This window comes from Brassica napus, unplaced genomic scaffold, assembly GCF_020379485.1.
Source record: "Brassica napus cultivar Da-Ae unplaced genomic scaffold, Da-Ae ScsIHWf_1874;HRSCAF=2515, whole genome shotgun sequence".
NCBI classification, from domain to species: Eukaryota; Viridiplantae; Streptophyta; class Magnoliopsida; order Brassicales; family Brassicaceae; genus Brassica; species Brassica napus.
This window is the reverse complement of record NW_026015290.1, coordinates 17,989-39,634: the sequence shown is the minus strand read 5'-3', so window position 1 is coordinate 39,634 and position 21,646 is coordinate 17,989. Positions and strand designations below refer to the sequence as shown.

At 29.7% G+C, this 21,646-nt stretch overlaps 2 protein-coding genes and 1 long non-coding RNA gene across 4 annotated transcripts; all 3 read right to left on the bottom strand.

Annotated features, from left to right (window-relative positions):
* Positions 1-752: 752 nt before the first annotated feature.
* Positions 753-2,273, bottom strand: LOC125599505. Its single transcript, XR_007333247.1, has 2 exons — positions 2,105-2,273; positions 753-1,046 (listed from the first exon to the last, which is right to left on the bottom strand). It is a non-coding gene; the product is annotated as an uncharacterized LOC125599505 (long non-coding RNA).
* Positions 2,274-3,505: 1,232 nt separating this feature from the next.
* On the bottom strand, positions 3,506-6,066 carry LOC111210860 (WUSCHEL-related homeobox 11-like). Of its 2 annotated transcripts, XM_048772786.1 has the most exons (4): positions 5,550-6,066; positions 5,268-5,462; positions 4,596-4,768; positions 3,506-3,541 (listed from the first exon to the last, which is right to left on the bottom strand). In XM_048772786.1, the coding sequence occupies exons 1-4, from the start codon at positions 5,965-5,967 to the stop codon at positions 3,524-3,526; spliced, it is 804 nt and encodes a 267-aa protein (XP_048628743.1). In that variant the 5' UTR covers positions 5,968-6,066; the 3' UTR covers positions 3,506-3,523. The 2 variants fall into 2 exon arrangements, with proteins under 2 accessions (XP_048628743.1, XP_048628742.1); XM_048772785.1 differs by having other exon boundaries at positions 5,268-6,066.
* A 13,355-nt stretch (positions 6,067-19,421) lies between these two features.
* LOC106449199 (peroxidase 57-like) lies at positions 19,422-21,578 on the bottom strand. The gene is made up of 3 exons (XM_013890993.2): positions 20,871-21,578; positions 20,205-20,656; positions 19,422-20,063 (listed from the first exon to the last, which is right to left on the bottom strand). The coding sequence occupies exons 1-3, from the start codon at positions 21,072-21,074 to the stop codon at positions 19,766-19,768; spliced, it is 954 nt and encodes a 317-aa protein (XP_013746447.2). The 5' UTR covers positions 21,075-21,578; the 3' UTR covers positions 19,422-19,765.
* Positions 21,579-21,646: the final 68 nt, after the last annotated feature.

Below are 21,646 nucleotides of genomic sequence, written 5' to 3'. Positions count from 1 at the left end.
CTATTCAAGGACTAAAATATTCCATTTTACTATGTAAAGAAATATTGACAAAAGAAAAAGAAATATTGAAATGCAAATTGTATAGTATAAAATGGGATGAATAAGGTTTGATCTTAAAAGTAGTTGCTTAATTTTATTGAGCTGATCCACAAATTAGCTAATGTGACAATTTGTCCCAGTGCAGCTGTCAACCAGATAAACTCAAAGCATAATCATATAGGTCACTTTTTCCTTCCACTGATATCATACAAGTCTTTTGATATTGCAGTACTTTGGGATCGATGTTTCTTTTTGTTTGAATTAACAAATATTAGTTGATTAATCATATCTTAATCGGCCACTTCCCTTTCACATCATTAATACAGACTGCAACATATTGTAATAATATCGTTAACGACCCTAGTTCGTTACCTACTTACCGATAATACTAGATACATCCTCACTTGGTCCTCAAATATATGACATAACTAGCTGCGATGGACTTAACTAAGACATTACTGATGCTGTGTGTCGACTTGTAGATACATACAAACTACAAAGGGTACAAATATCGACAACAAATACACCGTAGTTAACCAATGGTATTATTTTAGTATATAGCCCAAGCTAAAGATCGTCTTAGTAGTAGCAACCTTTTACTACATTAGTTTATACAATCGGAAAAGTGTTCAACGCAACTAATAGACTTCGACTTTATTTTATTTTTCGTACTCCCAATAACATTCATTACTCTGCACACGAACTACCTCGGAGATCTCTAGACACAGATTTTATTGCAAAAATAGTTACGTACTTTTAAACTAAATCACTAAACTGATACGAAACCTAAAATCTCTTCGTCTTATAAGAGATTTTTGACTTCACTTTTTCTTAATTATTACAAAATTAAGAAATACATAAGAAAATTTGATTGCACGATATGTCGACTCGGAAAGTAAAACAAAAACGGATGGATCGCAGCAATAAAGTCCAAGGTAGATTAATAAGGCATCTGTTGGAGAACCACACAGCCCAATAGTAAAGCCAGTTCATGTCTGTCTTGGAACCTGTTGATAACAAAACGCAAAACAAATAACAAACACTAACAAGAAGAACTTACAAATATAAACGCTAACTAATTGATGAAAAGATAAAGAAAGAGAGATGTAGACAGAAGAAACCCTAATGCCGAATATGATTTTAACACTCAAATTTTCAAAAGAATCATTTAGAGATAGAGAGACTAGATCAACTATATCAAAAATAAGACAACAACATTAGATAAAAATAAAGTTTCGATTTAGAAAAGACTTAATTTAATTTCATAAACTATATAGTACGATACTTCATAAGCAGTTGCAGACACATAATTAATCATTTAGTTGTAGACTTTCATTTCTTTTTAAAAAATATCTTAACTTTCATATTTCTTTTTTATATAAATTAGTGAGCATAACCATGGACATCATAACATATTAACATGAATGCTGACAAAAAAAACTAGCATTTTATAAATAAGTTGCTCAAACTAGTACGTAAGTGAAAGACATTTACCAAAATAGCAATTTATACGTTGTTATCTCAGTTCGAAAACATGAATATGAATTCTTATATTCAAATATGCGAACAAAATCATGGAAAAAAACTCGTTTCTTTTTTTACCAAAAAAAAAACTCGTATTTTCTATTCAAATGTTGAAAACCTCGTCAAATCACAAAGCTTCAGTTACAGAAAGTCAACATTTTTACCCCCTCCCAAAAAAAAAAACAAAGAAAGCCTTAACATATCATGTTCATTTACTCCACAAACCGACACTCATCAATTAAGAATTATATTCTGTTTCTCTTACGAAAGACTATAATATGTTAAGTTATGATGATTAAAATATATTATAGCAGACAATTTAGGACATTACCCCAATTGGGTTCCATCTCATTTCCTATTTTCAACACCAAAGTGAGGATGGAAAGATGGAGATGGAGAGATAAAGAACAAAACAAAAGTATAATATATAAAATTAGCTCGAAAACAAACAATGTGATAAAGCTCTTCACGAGGAATTCGATCAGAAAAAAACAAAATATAATACAAAAAAAAATACAAAGATGTGAGATTAAAATATTACCAGGAAATAAGCTTCACCATGTTGTAAGCTATGCATCAAAAAACCAAACTCATCAGTAGGAAGAGGAACACCTGAGGAATGCACCAAAACCAAATCTTCTCCAAACATTGCTTTCATGTCTATACCTCCACTCGTCACTTCTGTCGGAACTCCGTTTATAAAGACCGTTAACCCTAAATTTCAAAATATCTCTAATAATATGTCCGAAAATTATATTATAAAATTACCTATCAAGAACAAGAGTAGGCGATTGGGAGAAAAATTCATCTAATAGTCTTAGAAGTCGGTTCTTTGTTAACATTTATAGTTAAAATAAAGACATCAAGAGAGAGTTTTGTTCAGAAATCGACAAGAATACAAATTCTGGCGAACCCAGCTTTCTTATGCTCTTTCATTATTCTTATATCTATTCAAGGACTAAAATATTCCATTTTACTAATAAAAAAATATTGACAAAAGAAAAGAAATATTGAAATGCAAATTGTATATATAAAAGGGGATGAATAAGGTTTGATCTTAAAAGTAGTTGCTTAATTTATTGAGCTGATCCACAATTAGCTAATGTGACAATTTGTCCCAGTGCAGCTGTCACCAGATAAACTCAAAGCATAATCATATAGGTCACTTTTTCCTTCCACTGATATCATACAAGTCTTTGATATTGCAGTACTTTGGGATCGATGTTTCTTTTTGTTTGAATTAACAATATTAGTTGATTAATCATATCTTAATCGGCCACTTCCCTTCACATCATTAATACAGACTGCAACATATTGTAATAATATCGTTAACGACCCTAGTTCGTTACCTACTTACCGATAATACTAGATACATCCTCACTTGGTCCTCAAATATATGACATAACTAGCTGCGATGGACTTAACTAAGACATTACTGATGCTGTGTGTCGACTTGTAGATACATACAAACTACAAAGGGTACAAATATCGACAAACAATACATACACCGTAGTTAACCATGGTATTATTTTAGTATATAGCCCAAGCTAAAGATCGTCTTAGTAGTAGCAACCTTTACTACATTAGTTTATACAATCGGAAAAGTGTTCAACGCAACTAATAGACTTCGACTTTATTTTATTTTTCGTACTCCCAATAACATTCATTACTCTGCACGAACTACCTCGAGATCTCTAGACACAGATTTTATTGCAAAAATAGTTACGTACTTTTAAACTAAATCACTAAACTGATACGAAACCTAAAATCTCTTCGTCTTATAAGAGATTTTTGACTTCACTTTTTCTTAATTATTACAAAATTAAGAATACATAAGAAATTTGATTGCACGATATGTCGACTCGGAAAGTAAAACAAAACGGATGGATCGCAGCATAAAGTCCAAGGTAGATTAATAAGGCATCTGTTGGAGAACCACACAGCCCATAGTAAAGCCAGTTCATGTCTGTCTTGGAACCTGTTATAACAAAACGCAAAACAAATAACAAACACTACAAGAAGAACTTACAAATATAAACGCTAACTAATTGATGAAAAGATAAAGAAAGAGAGATGTAGACAGAAGAAACCCTAATGCCGATATGATTTTAACACTCAAATTTTCAAAGAATCATTTAGAGATAGAGAGACCTAGTCACTATATCAAAAATAAGACAACAACATTAGATAAAATAAAGTTTTCGATTTAGAAAAGACTTAATTTAATTTCATAAACTATATAGTACGATACTTCATAAGCAGTTGCAGACACATAATTAATCATTTAGTTGTAGACTTTCATTTCTTTTTTAAAAAATATCTTAACTTTCATATTTCTTTTTTACTATAATTAGTGAGCATAACCATGGACATCATAACATATTAACATGAATGCTGACAAAAAAAACTAGCATTTTATAAATAAGTTGCTCAAACTAGTACGTAAGTGAAAGACATTTACCAAAATAGCAATTTATACGTTGTTATCTCAGTTCGAAAACATGAATATGAATTCTTATATTCAAATATGCGAACAAAATCATGAAAAAACTCGTTTCTTTTTTTTTACCAAAAAAAACTCGTATTTTTCTATTCAAATGTTGAAAACCTCGTCAAATCACAAAGCTTCAGTTACAGAAAGTCAACATTTTTACCCCCTCCCAAAAAAAAAACAAAGAAAGCCTTAACATATCATGTTCATTTACTCCACAAACCGACACTCATCAATTAAGAATTATATTCTGTTTCTCTTACGAAAGACTATAATATTGTTAAGTTATGATGATTAAAATATATTATAGCAGACAATTTAGGACTTTACCCCAATTGGGTTCCATCTCATTTCCTATTTTCAACACCAAAGTGAGGATGGAAAGATGGAGATGGAGAGATAAAGAACAAAACAAAAGTATAATATATAAAATTAGCTCGAAAACAAACAATGTGATAAAGCTCTTCACGAGGAATTCGATCAGAAATAAAACAAAATATAATACAAAAAAAAATACAAAGATGTGAGATTAAAATATTACCAGGAAATAAGCTTCACCATGTTGTAAGCTATGCATCAAAAAACCAAACTCATCAGTAGGAAGAGGAACACCTGAGGAATGCACCAAAACCAAATCTTCTCCAAACATTGCTTTCATGTCTATACCTCCACTCGTCACTTCTGTCGGAACTCCGTTTATAAAGACCGTTAACCCTAAATTTCAAAAATATCTCTAATAATATGTCCGAAAATTATATTATAAAATTACCTATCAAGAACAAGAGTAGGCGATATTGGAAGAAAAATTCATCTAATAGTCTTAGAAGTCGGTTCTTTGGTTAACATTTATAGTTAAAATAAAGACATCAAGAGAGAGTTTTGTTCTGAAATAAAAGAAAAGAAATTAACCTCAGAATTTTGCTTTTATATTATATATAAACCAATATATTAGAGGACTGGCTTTCAAGTACAAGATGTTAGGCACCATTGGAAATGTAATTAACACGGGCTATTATTAATTAACCCCCAAATAAATAAAATTTAGTTAGTTTGGTTGAAACCCACCAAGAATTGGAATTTTCCTAGTTTAATTCAACTTTTACGATTTTTATAATGTTATAAAGACTTTTTGGGGAAAGAAAGAGTGTTAAGAGGAAAAAGCACTTGAGTTTAAAAAGCAAAAAGAGGCATGCAAATAAACTGTTTTGTTTACCTTGTTGGTAGTGATCATAACTGGAGCTTTGATCAGATGGGCACATCATTGGTGAGAGATTTGAGCTATGATGTTGATAATGATGCTGACTAGCTTCATGGTAACCCAATTGACCAGACATTGCTAAGAGATTTTCCATGCCATTATTGCTATGATTATCATATCCACCACCATAAGAAGAAGTTGAAGAGCTAGCTGAAGAAGAAGTTGAAGAGGAGCTTGAGCAAGGAGGAGAAGAAGAAAGACCAAGAAAAAATGAAGGAGTTTGAGATGATGACCCACCATATAAGTAATTAGAGGAAGTGCTACAACCTCCAAACCCCAAATCAGCCCCACTATATTGTGGTAAGCTGGTGTTTACCATCATGGTCTGGTCACAAGTATTGGTGGTTACGGCCGCAGCTGCGGCCTGGAGCTGCCGCTGCCTCCTTCGAGATCTTGACCGCCGGTTTTGAAACCAATAGAAGACATTTGCATCTCCCACCGCCCCAAACTTCTCGAGCATCTTTCGTATCCTTACCGTCTCTTCTTTGGGAGGGTTAACCATACCACTGTTGAAGATCGACTCAAGTATGAGTATTTGTTCCGGTTTAGGTGACCATCGTGACCGAACCGTTTCGGTCGAGGTGGAACCCGAAGCTGGGGAAGAAGGTGAGTGACTATGGCCGGTTGGGCTATGTTGTGTTTGTTCTTGGTCCATTACTTTCAAGAATATTGAAATTGTTTCACTGGTTCTTTTTCTGTTGCTTATTGATAATAAAAGAGAAAAGTACTTTTTTTTTAGTTTGAGTTTGTGAGAGGTGATGTCTAGAGAGTAAACTCATAAATTTATAGGAGAGTTATTCCTTCATATAATATGTTTTTCTTTGTTTATTAAGTTACATGTGGATTAATATATTTATCTTTTAGCGGCTTCGTTAAAAAAAAATTTGTCAACATATTAGGCTTCTTTAAATATACTCGAATTATTTAAGCAGATACTATCTTTTGTTTTATGCGCTAATTAAGTGGTACAGAATTATAACTTTAGTGTTAACGCGTACTCGGAGATACAAAAGCTGTGGGATTTGTTTGGCATTTGAGAATTTGGTAAATAAGAAAAATAATTTTTGACTATTATCCATCAGGGGTTAGAGCATCTCCAATGTATTACTCCAAATTTTACTCTAAAATGGTGTAACTTCAAAATGGAATTGGGTTTTAGTCCAATGTATTACTCCATTTTTTACTCCAAACAAAATATTTTTTTTATTTAGTTAATAATTGTTAGTAGTACCTTCAACTTATAAAAATTTAACAATTAACCCAACTACTTTATGTTTACAAAATTTCCATAATAATATATTTTATTTAAATTCAATATTTATCATTAAAATACAATTAGAGATTATCTTCCAATTTCAATTCGTGCAGATTTTATCATATGAAATTTTTCTAATTCAAAAATATTTATATGCATTAAAAGAACATAAAGAAAAAAATAAAGTTTAGTTTTGTAATTTGAATTATGTATTGGGTCTTATTATTTGTGCATATATCAAGTTTAACAAGTACAAATGTTATCAATCAAAATTTTGACCCACAAGATTAAAAAACTCATCTATTCCGTTTGAATAATACTTCACCGATTTTGGTAGTTTCAAAAACAATTTACCGAATTAATTATTAAATTTATTATTTATATTATATTATATTTATTTATATTATTTATTTTTTAGTTTTGACTTTTATGAGTTTATGCATATTTTATGTAAATTATAAAGTAATCTATTGCGGAGTATTATATTTTCTTATGTTATTATATTATTTTAAGTATGAAATAAAAACATTAAAAATTAAAAGAACCATTTCATAAATATAAAAAGTTCAATTCCAAAATGAAATAATGGATAAGATTACTCTATAAATGGAGTAATCATAGTTATTACTCCATTTTGGAGTTGAATATATAGTGAGATTGGAGAAAATTTTACTTCATAATTGAGTTTAGAGTCAAAAATTGAGTAGAATTGGAGATGCCCTTAATAATAGAACGTGTATCCAAAAAGTTTACAGTACTCCTTATCCGTTTTTATTTGCATGGGCAATTAAACTCATTATATGCACACACCGTTTTTGTAACTGCATTATATGCAGAAATAGTACTACCTTGAAAGGTATTTGCTATCAGTTAACCGTTTTAATCAGTTATATGTAATATACATGTTTTTTTGTCAGCGTATATATGTTAAATATAATCATATTTTCACTAATATATTTAAATTTCCAAAGTTGCAAACAATATGATGAATATAGTTAGACTGGTTAGCCCGGTTCTATTCAGCCGGAGTCGGCTTCATTTAACATTTATTACTCGGTCGATGCTAACCTTTAGTGGTTTGATACTTTAACGTTGGCTAAGTCCGTTCCAAAAAAACCAAAGGTTTTAAGAACATGAACATGTGCTTAGCTAACAAAAATTATTTGCAATTTCACTTATAGGTGCTTTTGCCACGCCAAAATGAATACCAGACCAGACGACAGTCTACAGGATAAGTCTAAATATTACTGTAGCAGTTCCGAAATATATTATACTGTCTAAAATGTATTATAGTTATATTAAGAAAAAGCTAATGTAAACTAATGGTACCGTCCACCGAGAAATAATTAAACGAGAAATCGGCCGTTATGATTCTCTTTCTGCTCTATAAAGTATTCCATTTGTTCCAGATTCATTAGAACTTTTTTTGTTCTACATTTTTTTCTAGATTGTAAAAATACTTCTTATAAAGAGTATTTGCATCCCATACGTTAATATTATCCCATAATTAGCAATATACCTAAAAATACTATTATTTACTGTTTGACAAAGGTAATTTGCAGTATGACATGTACACTGTGCGTTTACTAGTTTCACTGTATTATGCATTTTCCTAATTTCACACTTTGTTTTGGTTTTCTAACAAATTCACTCTTTTATAAATAATATTTAAAATATATTACAATATTATAGTTGGTAGATATATAATAAAAAGTTAATAAATTTAACATAAAGAATAATTATTTTTCAATAAGATAGAGTAATATTTTTGTTTTTTGATAGAAATATTTCAGATATAGTCATATTTTCAATAATAATTATATAAATGTAAAAAAATATAATTAGATAGAGTATTTTTTTTTGTTTTTGATAGAAATATTTCGGATAGGCTAATGATCAATTTCTAATGTTTTAAGGAGAAAATTTCACACTATTCTGACATTATGGGGGTATGTATTCAATTACAGTTTGAATTGATAATGATTTTTAGATGATTTAATTTGAAATAAAAATTTACTATAGATTTTATTAAACTATGTTAAAATATTATCTAAGATTATGAAATTTGATTTTTTTAATAAGAAATTCTACTCAAACATTTTAATGTAATTTATTAATTTATGGTCATATTTTATTTACTATTAATAAGTCATTGTATAGTATGACCAACTATAAATTTGAATATTATTTTTTAGTTATAACAAAATCTGTTGAGAAAGAATCTAAAAAAATATTACTAAAATTTTAAATATTTTATAAAATAACACTTTAATTAATTTAGTAATTAGTAGTATAATATTATATAAATCAATGTTAAGTAAAATTTATTCTAAAACAAGAAATACAAAGCCTATATTATTTTTATAAATTTTATAATTATATTCTGTATTATATAAAATTAAATATGACAAAATTATATTATATAGGTAAATTAACAAATTTTATTTGTTAAATTGTATCATTTAAATAAATGATCATTCATCATTAAAATTGGTTAAAATTCGTAACTATATAATATTTTTATACAAGAATAAATTTATTAACATAGGTTAAATTTTATATCTATAAATATATATTATTTATTTATTTATTTTGAAACTCTCTACAATAGATTATTTTAAAATATTTATATATTATATAAACAATACAATGTTTTTACTTATAATTCTCGTAAAATATTAAAATGATATATATTAAAATATATTTTAACAGTAAATATAAATTATCTTAAACAAATATATTTTCTATAATATAAATAAATAAATTAAAAAATGTATTATATGCAAAACGTATAAATAAAGAAAAATATATATATTTTGCAGAAGGTTCTCTATTTGATTATTTCAAATTGTTATTTTATTGTATCTAATTTGAAAATATATTTGTAAGTAATAAAAATTAATAACAAAGTAAAATATATTAAACAAATCACTATATATTAATAATACCGAATAAGAGATATAAACAATAATATTATAGAATTACACAATATATAACACTAAAATGGAAATATATATTTGAAAATTTTGTAATAATATCAAATATATTTATAAAATAAAAAATAGCAGCACGGACGTACGGGTCAAAATCTAGATAATAATTAAAATGCACAACTTCAAATATATTTATTAACAATGAGTTTTAAAATGATTTATCAAATAACACATCCCCTTTTATAATATTGGATTTAAAAACAAAATTTAATTTTATATTTAAATGATAATATATTTTCATTTTAAATTAGTAAAGATTACATCAGATTTTTAGGGTAATACAACCATTATTCTACAGTGGTTTATAGTGCAGCGAAAATCATCTTTATTAAAGAAAACATGAGATCATAATTATTAACCTGTCTAAACTGTACATGTGATGTAATGTAACATGAGATAAATTTACATAGTAAACACTGGCGATCTGATTCACCGAACACCCATATTCCTGCAAGTGAACATAGATACTAAAAACACTCTGTTGAATCACCATTATTAAATTATAAGGCTAAAAATACTTTCTTGTTTTATTTTTATTGTCGTGTAACTGTTTATTTCTAACAAAACTGATTATTTCGTATAAAGCATGGTAAAATGATATTTATACTAAAATAAAAAGAGTACATCTAAATATTAATTTTATTGTTTGTACATATATATAAATAAGAGCTGTCAAACCTTTTATAACTACTCTACTCTCCTTCAGGAATGTTATGTTAATTTTTAATTTCCCAAACAATGAGTATAGAGTACCTCGTAAAATTCAAATCTACTGCTTCTCAAGTAAAATTGGTTTCATCCTGTTAAGAAAATTGGAATTTAACAAATTTATTAAAGTTATTAAAATAACTATGTAGATATTTCCACACATCCAATCAATTCCTTATCGTTCCCTATTTGTATTTTCTTCCGTGAAATACACTATTTTTGGCGTCATGCAACAGAGACGCCTAAAAGATTATTTTTGTCACTTCCACGAATGAAGTCAAAATGTTTTTCTTTGCAACTAAGTTTCTAAAACTTATGAAACGAGGAAAATCCTTTTTTTTGACTTCGGAAAATCTCCGTAGTTCCCTAAAAATATTTTACATGAATACATTTACATTACAATAAGTTTTCACAAATATCAATTTATGGGAAAATTAATAATAAAAATATGGATATATCATTGACATATTGATAATTATTACTTAATAAAATTTAATTATGATATAATATTAGTTTCTGACTTAATTTGGATATAGTTCATAGAGCTCTGTTATACTATATAGTGTAATATATTAGTGAACTAAATCATTTAATTTAATACTCTCAAAAAATAAATGCTTCGAGGGAAGAAGTGACAAGACTTAGTGTGGCTTTTTTCCCCCTTTAATGTACCCTTGTTAGTCGTTCAATAAATTGATTAATAAACTAGTAACTGACATATAATTTTCAAAAAAAATTAACTAACTTTGAAAATAATATCACCAATATCGCATTTTATATTAACTTTATAAGTATCATATGATTGGTAAATTATTAGTCAAATCTTTGACATGGTATATATATAAGTGCATACTTTTTTCTAAATAAGCATATAGAGTTGACAAAATAAAAATAAAAGAGCAATTACGGAGGAAAAGCCAAACTGAAGGTCAAGAAACCGTGCAATTAGTTATTGCATATGACGTTAGGGAAACATGGCTTACAGTGGGCAGCCACTCGTTTCTATTTTGTAAGTTGAACAAAATATGATTATAACTAATATTTTATCATCATATTTGTGTTGATTCCTATAAATTTGTATTTGACAGTTAAGATTTAACTGTGTTCTTCCTGTAAAGTTATATTTTATTATCATGTTTTTGATCAAGACTCCAACGACGATTTTTTTTTTTGACCAAACTCCAACGACGATTTTAAAATATACTTTTGATCATAGTTGATCCAAGGTGTTTTAAAATAATAACGAAAATGCTGACAAATAAATATCGAGTCCAGATTTCTGATCAAGCGTGTAATTTTTTTTTGAACATATTTTTATGTAAATTTTTTTTTTAATAACGGAATATTAATAAAGTCATTTTCTTCTTGGGACGGTCGTTGTCTTTTTTTTAAACAAAGGTACGGCCATTGTCTATTGCATCTTGGAGTTTACTAAGTATTTACCAAATCAAGTGAGTGTGTTATAAAATTAACTGCTCACAAATACTTTGATCTTTCCAAATACTAACCATAGGTCATACCAGTAGCGACTTATGAGAGTAGAGCAACACATATGCATGCATGTTATTTTATAATAAGATGTGAAATGAACAAATGCCATTAATATGCGAATTAGTGTATATTCAATGTACAATGATGTCTGATGGATCAAAAGTATTTTGGTTTTTTTTTTTTGTTAGGGAGAATGAATGTAACTTAAATGGACAATAAAATAGTCTGTACATAGGTGAGTGTGCGAATACGTATGCAATGGTAGAGTGTAGAAAGACACAGTCGGAGACAACTTGCTTTTTTCAGATGCCCTCTGTTTTTGCCTGTATATGTATAGCTGTGTTTGGTTTTAATGTTTTTTTTTTCATGTTGTACCGTGTTTTTTTCTATACAACATGGATATTACGTAAAAATAAAAAAGTTCTTCTAATTTTTTTTGTTTTAAGGGATGGACATATTATTCAAAATACCAGAGTGATCCATTGCTTGTTTGATCCATCCCAAATTTTCAGAATTATGGATAGGATTGTGGGTTTGGCTACCCGTTTATCTACTTAACTACGTGTTTTGAGAAAGAAAAAAAAGACCTTTTTTAGAAAAGGACCTTTTTATTATGTTTTATTAAATATATTACTTTACAAAATTAGTATTAGTTCTGCGAATTAATTAATATATGAAAACGTGAGGAAACTTTTTTTAAAAATGGAAGCTTGTGTAGCTGTATTTAGGAATGTATAACCTTCATATTAAGATTTAAGACCTGTCAGGAAGTCGTAGAAAAAGGCATAATCTTTTGTAAAGGATCAAAAACTGGGGTACTTGAACACATACAATACCCAGTTATATCAAATCGATCTAATCAGTCAGAAACACTTCTAGATCTGCAGAATCTCCTCCCCCTAATATAATTCAAATATATGAAAATATAAAAGTTTACTTGGAACGGAAATAGCACAACTTGTATAAAATGAGCGACTTTTTTAACAAGTTTAAATGATATTTTTTGACGATATTAAAAGGATGATTATAGTTAACTAAGAAAATATTTTTGAAAAAACAAACAAATACAGCTAGAACCACATACATATTTAATTTATATGAAACTAAAATTAGTTACCTTTTGATCTATTCATAAATATATATTGCTATATAAATAATACCTTTGGATCTGTGATATGTATAGTTTCAGCTAGAATAAATGATTTATCAATTTATATTTAGTTTAATCAGTTTTTTGCATAGAAACCAATACATAATTCTAAATGAAATCAAACAAGGTGTCTGAAAAAGTACAACTTTTGAAAGGTTCCAAAAATTCTAGTAGTCAAAAATCATCTAGTTTTGATATATTTCCATGCTCAAGTTTCTCCATTTATCACAGTATAAGTTCTTATCATATCAGTTTTGTCTAGCAAGATATTTCTATGTTCACCTACAAAACATATATACTCGCGTGTAGAAAAATAAAGCAACATGATTAACGATGCTATCTAAATCTTATCAAGCGACCATAGAGGAAATGGCATCATATATGCCAATAGTAACATATATATATATATATAATATATATATATATATATCGATAAAATTATAGTTTTCTGTTGTTATATAAATGCTATTTGGCATTTTCTATCAAGTTGATATTCTTAGTTTTTCTCACAATTTTTTTTTTATTTTATAAAAAGGTCTCTACAAGCTTATATTATTTGAATTTATTCGGATTCAGGGAGACACCGACCAGCATGTGGTCATGCTTTTAGGGCACAAGTTGGTGTCTCTTTGTTTGTTTATCAACATAATTACTTATCACAATACTTGTGTTTCACCCGCCTACATAAAATTCACTTTTTAGGTTCATGTCCACCCACAAGAAACCTTTGTTCCTAGAGTGAAAAAAATTGTCTATAGATATATACAATTATTGCTTATCAGAATATTTAACCAGTTTATCTGTTTACATATTTGAAGCAAGTGTGTATTTAATATTTTATCAAAAAAATTGCATTTAAGTTTTTTTGTTTGTATTTAAGTTCTATTGTATATTTCCGAAATAGATTGCTGCTGAATTACCTATACTATAGTTTCAATTTATTTAACTCTGTCTATATTTTGGACATTACGATGAGCATCGAAACGAGACGTCACATGTGTCATATAGATTATGATATCTCGATGCTATGAGTATATGTTTTGGCTGCAACTATATGTAGGACTCCTAAACGCACTTTCAGTCTGTGATTCTATTCTCATATGACAATATGTGCGCTACTACGTTAAATTCTAAATGTCTATTATGTTATTGAAAATCACCATAACATAAACTAGTATGTTATTGAAAATCAGTCCATTTAAGTGATCATCAATTATATAAATTGTTCGACGTCAAAAACAATCGATTGAGTTATATATTAGGGATAAGTTATCCAGAAGATATATATATTATTCACTTTTGTAAGTGTGCACATTTCTTTGATATTAATTTATCCACATAAAACTATTTTTTGTATAAAACGATTTAAAACTTTAAATTAGATATGCCATAACAATATATAGTGTGCAGTGAAATTTTGGAAAGTTAGAAACGGTAGAAATACTATATATATATATGCTTTTATTTATAGTGGGAAAAAAGGTAAATGTTCTAGGTCATATGTAATCTGATCGGTAAAGTAACTTCAGTAGTAAACGATAGAAAAGAATATGTATAGAATTTCTCCCAAAAAAACATGTATATATATATATAAGAGAGAGAGATATTGTAAATCATTAACTAGTTAATTAAGAATAGAATAGAGGTTAGGATTTGGACTAAAAATGGACAAGGCTTCACAAAAATAGAGGAGGAACTTGGATTTGGACTTGGAAAAAAAAAACCTTGTACGATCTCTGTGGTCCTGAAATCTTAAATCTTGTAAGACTTCTAGACTAATTTTGTTCGTCTAAAAATAATAGATATGTGGTCCTGCTCTGTGACATGTACGGACTCTATACTTACATGATAAATAATGTGTCTTTGTGTAAGAGCTAAATGATGGATTTTTTTTTCTAATCCAAAATGATGAATTCAGATGATAATTAATAACATTAGTTTTTTCGGGTTGTAACCATTATCAGACTTATTTATTCTCCAGGTCCACAAGAAAATACTCTAGGTCGTATTATATGTGATCTGACCGTTGAAGTTAATATTAGACGATAATATCATTTCTTAATATTCCTTCCATTTCAGAACTATACTTTTTTTTTAAAAGTTATTACCACTTCTTTTTCAAGACTGTACATCTTTGAATCCCTTATTTAAAAAGTAAGTGTATATATTATGAGAAAAAGTTCTTCGCGTCTAATAACACATCCGATGTAAAATTTTATTTTTTTCTATAAAATAAAGTAACTTAAAATAAAATTAAGTTTATTATTACTCTACTACTTTTTGAGATGAACGATGAAATGATAAACAAACAATAAAGTATTAGTTTAGTTTTGGAGAAAGCTTATTTTACTCTATTATGGAATAGAAAATGAAGTGATGTTTGAGCATTTCTTATTTCAAATTTCATTTTTGAGTGACATATGAATTAGGGTGGGAGATATTGCTCTAGTACCTTATTTCCTTAATCCTAGATTCCTAGTATTCTAAAAGAACCTCATTTTCTCCATAAATTACACACACACGCATATTGATATGCTTTACAAGCACAACTGAGCTAAACGCAAACAAATCAATTAACTTTAAATATACTTTTTTATCTTGTTAAGAATATCGTAAATTACTATTAACGACGAAACAAAGAATGATTTTTTAAAACTAATCATAATAAAAATATACATATGATCATCCTTTATAGATTTTTGAAGAGGCTTGGTTTCTATATAGTATATACATTGTATTATCGAAGACATAAGTTTTTACGAACAGAGATGACATATGGAGTTGAATTTTGTGGATTTTCCCAGTGAACTTGCAGAGCACTTGAGGAGATATTAAAACAAAAAAAAACTCAGGAAAAGACAAAAAAAAAGAGGAAAGGAACAAAAAGTTTACAATATAAAACATCAATAATTTAATTAGATGCATGTATCCTGACAAAAACCTACGATCATCTCTCTCTTTAGAGAAGGCAAACAAACAATATACCCTCGTATGTTTTACATTTTTTATTATTTACTTTTTGTATGTTAAATTCTATGTAAAGATAAATTTGGTTGAAGGATTTCGATAACCATAAGCATAGTTTCTCATGATAAATATCTTCTCACGTATTTATAAACTGGACTAATAATTAGTGAGGGCTACATCCGCTTTCACAATGTAGTATGATTTTGTTTATTTTCACAAAAGTATTTTTCGTATTTTTAATTTAGTTTCAACGCAAAAAAAAAAACAATTTTATCTTTCTTAGTTTAGTTATTGACTAGAAAAAAAAACAAATCTATATATGTACGAATTAAGGATATATATAATCTCAAACATGTTTTAAGAGACAATACCTATAATGCAGCAAAGGTTATATTTAGTCTACTATAGTATTTTTGATTAGTACTAAATATATATGTTAGTTCTCTAACAAAACAATATATATATAAACTTTTAATTTAGAATAGTTTTTATCATAGCTTTCCTTTATTTCTTTCATCGAATGATTTCATTCATAAAAAAAAACTGAGGGGTTAAACCGGCCGTGGACCACATATAGTTTGCATTTGTGGAAGTAATATTACCTTTATAATTAAAAAAATTAATATGCATAACTGAAACTCAAATATGATCTAAAACGATACTTATAATAAGCAAAGCTGGTTTAAATTACCCGCTCTAATTTGTGGCTCGAAGAAATCATAGACTTATCTATATCTGGATGATTTGGAAAATAAAAGAAGCTAAGATTCATCTACAATATTTCAACAAGAAATACTTCAAAAATATTCGTTCGTATGCCTTATCCACCAATAAGATCAAATTGATATACTTTAAACATATATAGGGTCTCCTGGAGTCGAGAAAACGTCGACTTATCTTTCCATTAACATGAAGGGCATATGAGTTTGGTGCAAAACATTTAAACATACCAAAGATACGGCGCAAGTAATTTTTGAAATAATAAATTTGTACATCTTTATGATTTTAAAATAATTATATATGCCTTCAGCTGTTTCAAGTGACTCTGATTTGTCCCGCACTTGAATGCTTCGCCATCACAAAAAGAAAGAAAAGGCTAAACCTCTAATCTTTCCATTTTTATTTATTTAAACTAATTAAACTATGTAATGATCAGAGAATAGTGGGGCAGATTCATGCACTTATTATACATTTTTGGGTAAAATGCACTTATTATACATGTTCAGATCGTTCGAAATTTTAATTACGTGCTAAAGCTAAATAAATCATCATTCGCCGGCACTATGTTTGGCCTTTGTTAAGACAAATGGCAATGTTGCTGCGAAAAGGACATGTGAACTAAACAAAGACAACATCTTTCCTAGTGTCACACACGAGCACAAAACATCACCATTTTAATAATTGCTATTATTGTGACTAGATTCTAAATAAACTCTAGTTAGTTATTCCCATTTTTTCCCACTTATACGCGTGTATAAGTGTCTATTAAAGGGAATAATAGAGATACTTTACTGCACTTTATTTTCTTTAATTATGGTACTGTCCAGTGCCCATAAAAGGAGAGTGTCGAGCTTCCTATTATATTACTTATTTATAAACTGTTGTGCTGACGGCTTAGGTGAGACTTTTGGGCAACCATAAGACTTATTTGTCCGGTCGAACCTCTACTTATTAATTCTTTCTTTTAACAAGAACTTTATTGTTTATATACTATAAGTAGTACTTATTTACAAAAAAAGTAGCTACAAAGTTTAAACTACTCTAAACATATTATATAGTTATATGATTTTTGTAAGTTTGTACATAATTAAGAGCGGTAGCTAGCATTATTGTTTAGAGGTTAGAGCTCATTATTCTTTGTTACTATTCTCTACATTTAACTACTGGAGTCCGAAGTGCGTTATAATAGTCTTATTTTTAGATTGCCAAATAGAATGTCTATCCTTTGGTTTTTTCTTGTGTTGTGTGTTATTTATATGTACACTAAATACTTTCAACATAACTAATTTTCTATCAAGAATAAAATGCCATTTTTCAGATCCATATGAGATAGGATTTACAGATCCAATCGAGTATGTACCGAATCTAGGTTTAGTTTTTTCCTTTAAATATGGTCATTTTGGTTCATAAATTTATCGCGTCCCATTTAATCAATCACCAATATACTTTAATAGTACGAGTTCATAGGTCATTTTTGTAGCATGCTAAGGTCTAGTCTACACTGAAAAAATGAGAAAGTCTTAAATGTGTGAGTTCTAGCTTAGGGAGACTATCTTCATATCGATTTCGGCTTCGTTCCAAAAGATGTGTCATGTGTTCATGTAAGTTTTTGATTTATGTGATATACTAGGAAGATTGACTTGTAACGACGCCGGTTAATAAATGAAAAAACTAGGGCTGGGCAAATAAACCGAATCCGAAAACCCGAACCGAATCCGATCCGATAAAAATGAATCCGAACCGATCCGAACCCGATGTAAATACTGAATGGGTCTTGTTTTGTGGTATTTCGGGTTATGGGTATTATCCGAACCGAACCCGAATCTAAATGGATATCCGATAGAACCCGAAACATTCAAAACCTCGAAAAGATCTTGTACCAAACATGATTTTAATTTCTAATATGTATTCAAAATACACTAAGAAATATTGAACATCTAAAATACTTATCTATTACATGAAGGTTGGTGGTTCTATTACATGAAGGTTGATGGTTAAAGATGGCCGTTGAATCTTGAAGTATTTAGATTTTGATTTTGTTTTCGTTCAACAATGTTTCTCATTTCATGAGAACTTGGTTTTCGTTTTATACTTTTATTTATTTGGTTTTCTTTTTATTAGTAAATATGTGTATTTTTTGTTTGATTTTGAATGATCACGGTTGATGTTCCTTATTTTTGAATCGATTTTACTTAAGTTTTGGTTACAAAATAGGTACAAATCAGGTATTTTAAAACTGAAGAACCGATTTTACTCATGTTTTGGTTATAAAATAGGTAAAAATCAGGTACTTTTAAACCGAAAAACCGATTGGGACCCGAACCCGAAAGTATATTGGGTTGTACCGGTTCTTTGAAGATTTACTAACCCCGACCCAAACCCGATAGAACCCGAACCGGTCCCGAACCGAACTTTCATATAATCCGAATGGGGCTGATTTTGATAAACCCGAAAAACCGAAACCCGATTGGATAAAACCGAAACCCGATTGGGACCCCGAATGCCCAGGCCTAGAAAAAACAGAGTAACGAGGCCCACTAAAGTTTGTGTAACGTAAATTAAGAAGTTCGGGGGCAGCGCTATATCATTTAATTGGCCCATAATTCGTATGCAAGCTACAACGCTAACATTTGAACAGTTTTTTTTTTCTTTATCGATCTTAGAAGATCCAGATACCATAGGGAACATGATTAGCGCCTAATGACACGCCCTCGAAGGTATTCCGGAAGACCGCCAATTTCGCCCATTTTAATTGACGATAGTCACACGTGAGATTGATAATTTCACACTAAAAGAAAATCGATTTCTGGTCTAGACCAACATGATGACTTTTCTTCTAGTTTTGACCACCAAAGCACGATAATGTGGTTAGTATACAAAATTTTTAGACCAAATTAAAATGTAAAAAGTATGAATGTGTTTCCAGTATAGATCACTGGATGAATTTATTTAGTAAATACATTTTCTATCTAATGAAGTCCATATTTAAATAAATATTTGATCGATATACATTAATCACATAAATAAATAGAAAATATTTTATTCAAAAAAAAATATAGCAACTCAAATGCTTCACAATTCACCCAGATTAAAACCAAAATAACATGGCCATAAAATAAATACCAAACAAACAATCAAGATTCAGAGTATTAAACACACACAAGTCAAGTTAGTTGTTATTGAACGCCCAACAATTCGTTCTGATCTCACCGTCTTCGCCTGTAAAGACATCAACGGCTCCCATTTTCACCATCGCGATCGCAAACTGGCGTTTGAATAAGTCGTTGTCTGCTGCGTATTGAGCCACCACACTAGAAGTGGCTTCATCGGTTGCGAGGCGCTGGTCAAGTTGCAAAACTCCTCTCCTTACTCGGATTTGTCCGAAGAATGCATTATCGAAAGTCAATGGCGTTGACCGGTCAAGTCCTGTTGATGGGTTCTCTGAAGCCTCACATATGGTGGTTAAACTGTACGTATTAAGAAGTTATTATTAAGTGAATTTACGTTATTGCTGTTTATGGTCGATAAGGTGATAATGCATGGACCTATTTTGACTTAAATAAAACAAAAATATTTAATCATATATATAAATATCCGGTCTAACTTACTTTGCAACCAAATCGGAGTCCATGGACGGATCAGGCAGTCCGGTTCCATTAAAATTCACAAGGCGGTCCTGGAATAGATCACAAGATCCCACTCCAACCGTGTGTGCACCCAAAAGAGCCACCGCATCCAACGTGTTCATATCTTTGTCCCCAAAGAAGCTGAGAAACGCAGCCACGGAGGCGGTTGGTCCGATAAGGTTGAACACGCCGTTCGCATTTGTTCTCAACCCATCACGTCGCCCAGTGGGAATGTTGTAGCTCGGACCTCCAGCTAAGGCCACAGAGTCACGGGTGGCAAGAGCCATTATGTCGGCACATGAGACGTTGGAGGGACACTGAGCCTCAAGCTCGGCCTTGATCTCGTCGATCAGCTCAAACCCTCTCACGCTCAAGTTTGGACCGACGAATCTTTCTGAATCTGTTGAGTTTAAGAGGATAGAACCGTCGCAACCCTAGGACATGACATACAATTAATATGTTATAAACATAACTAGTCAAATCAGTCAAAATTTACGATGGTTGTATCGATTTTGTGTATGTGCTTAAGAATATTTAAATTCCATGTTAAGTAGAAACCTACCACAACGGGGAAAATGTGTTAGTCTACATATCTTTTTTGTGTCCCTTGTGTTGCAATTAGAAATAAATATTTGATGAGACTCATACCCCAACAAAGCAATCGTGAAAATGCATGCGAAGCAAAGCGGCCGTGATCGTGGGGTCACTTTCGAACTCATCGCTCACAAGATTTTGAACTATAGTTTCTGCATTAGGGCATGAGTTGTCATAAAACCCTACTCGTAGTTGAGCAAACGTGATAGGAAAAATAAAGAAAGCTAAAAGTAGAATGGAAAAGTTTGCAATCTTCATCTTGTTCTGTAAAAATATGTATTATGATATCTTTGAGATCAAACCTTAGTTCCTATATATACCCAAAAATTGACCGTCGATATCTGACATGCCATACGTGTAAAATAAATGATTTTAAATAAGAGATGTAAATGTATAAACGCTAAGGGAAACATTCCGTTGCCTTGTGGAATATTTAACAAACACTATGGGCTGAAAATTGATGTAGCTTAGTCGACAATAATATTTATACACAAAATTAGATACCAGTAGACCTTTTATATTATATAGTCGGTAAGATGTATGTTTCTAGTAGAGTAACCTAAGTCAAATTATTGTCGTTTATATTCAATGTAAATATTTAAGTGATAAACTATAAATTTCGGAAACAGTAAGCTGAGTTTTTGTTTTCTTTAATGCAATATATAGTTAGTTCAGTTGCTGCTATATATTGTTCAATATCCATAGTGTATTTAGATACTTCAATTGTGAAGATATAAAAATTAAGAAATGAAATATGTATTTTTAAGTTAGTAGCTATGTTTGATATAACAAAAAAAGGGGGGGGGGGGGGGGGGGGGCAGAGATTGAAT

What these genes read in the sequence shown, in the direction of transcription:
- LOC111210860 (XM_048772785.1), bottom strand. Translation starts at nt 5,967, where the DNA reads ATGGACCAAGAACAAACACAACATAGCCCAACCGGCCATAGTCACTCA. An exon ending in TTATGATCACTACCAACAAG is followed by an intron (nt 4,769 to 5,267) that starts GTAAACAAAACA and finishes TTTGAAATTTAG; the next exon opens with GGTTAACGGTCTTTATAAAC.
- LOC106449199 (XM_013890993.2), bottom strand. Translation starts at nt 21,074, where the DNA reads ATGAAGATTGCAAACTTTTCCATTCTACTTTTAGCTTTCTTTATTTTT. An exon ending in TTCACGATTGCTTTGTTGGG is followed by an intron (nt 20,657 to 20,870) that starts GTATGAGTCTCA and finishes GTCATGTCCTAG; the next exon opens with GGTTGCGACGGTTCTATCCT. An exon ending in GACTCCGATTTGGTTGCAAA is followed by an intron (nt 20,064 to 20,204) that starts GTAAGTTAGACC and finishes TAATACGTACAG; the next exon opens with TTTAACCACCATATGTGAGG.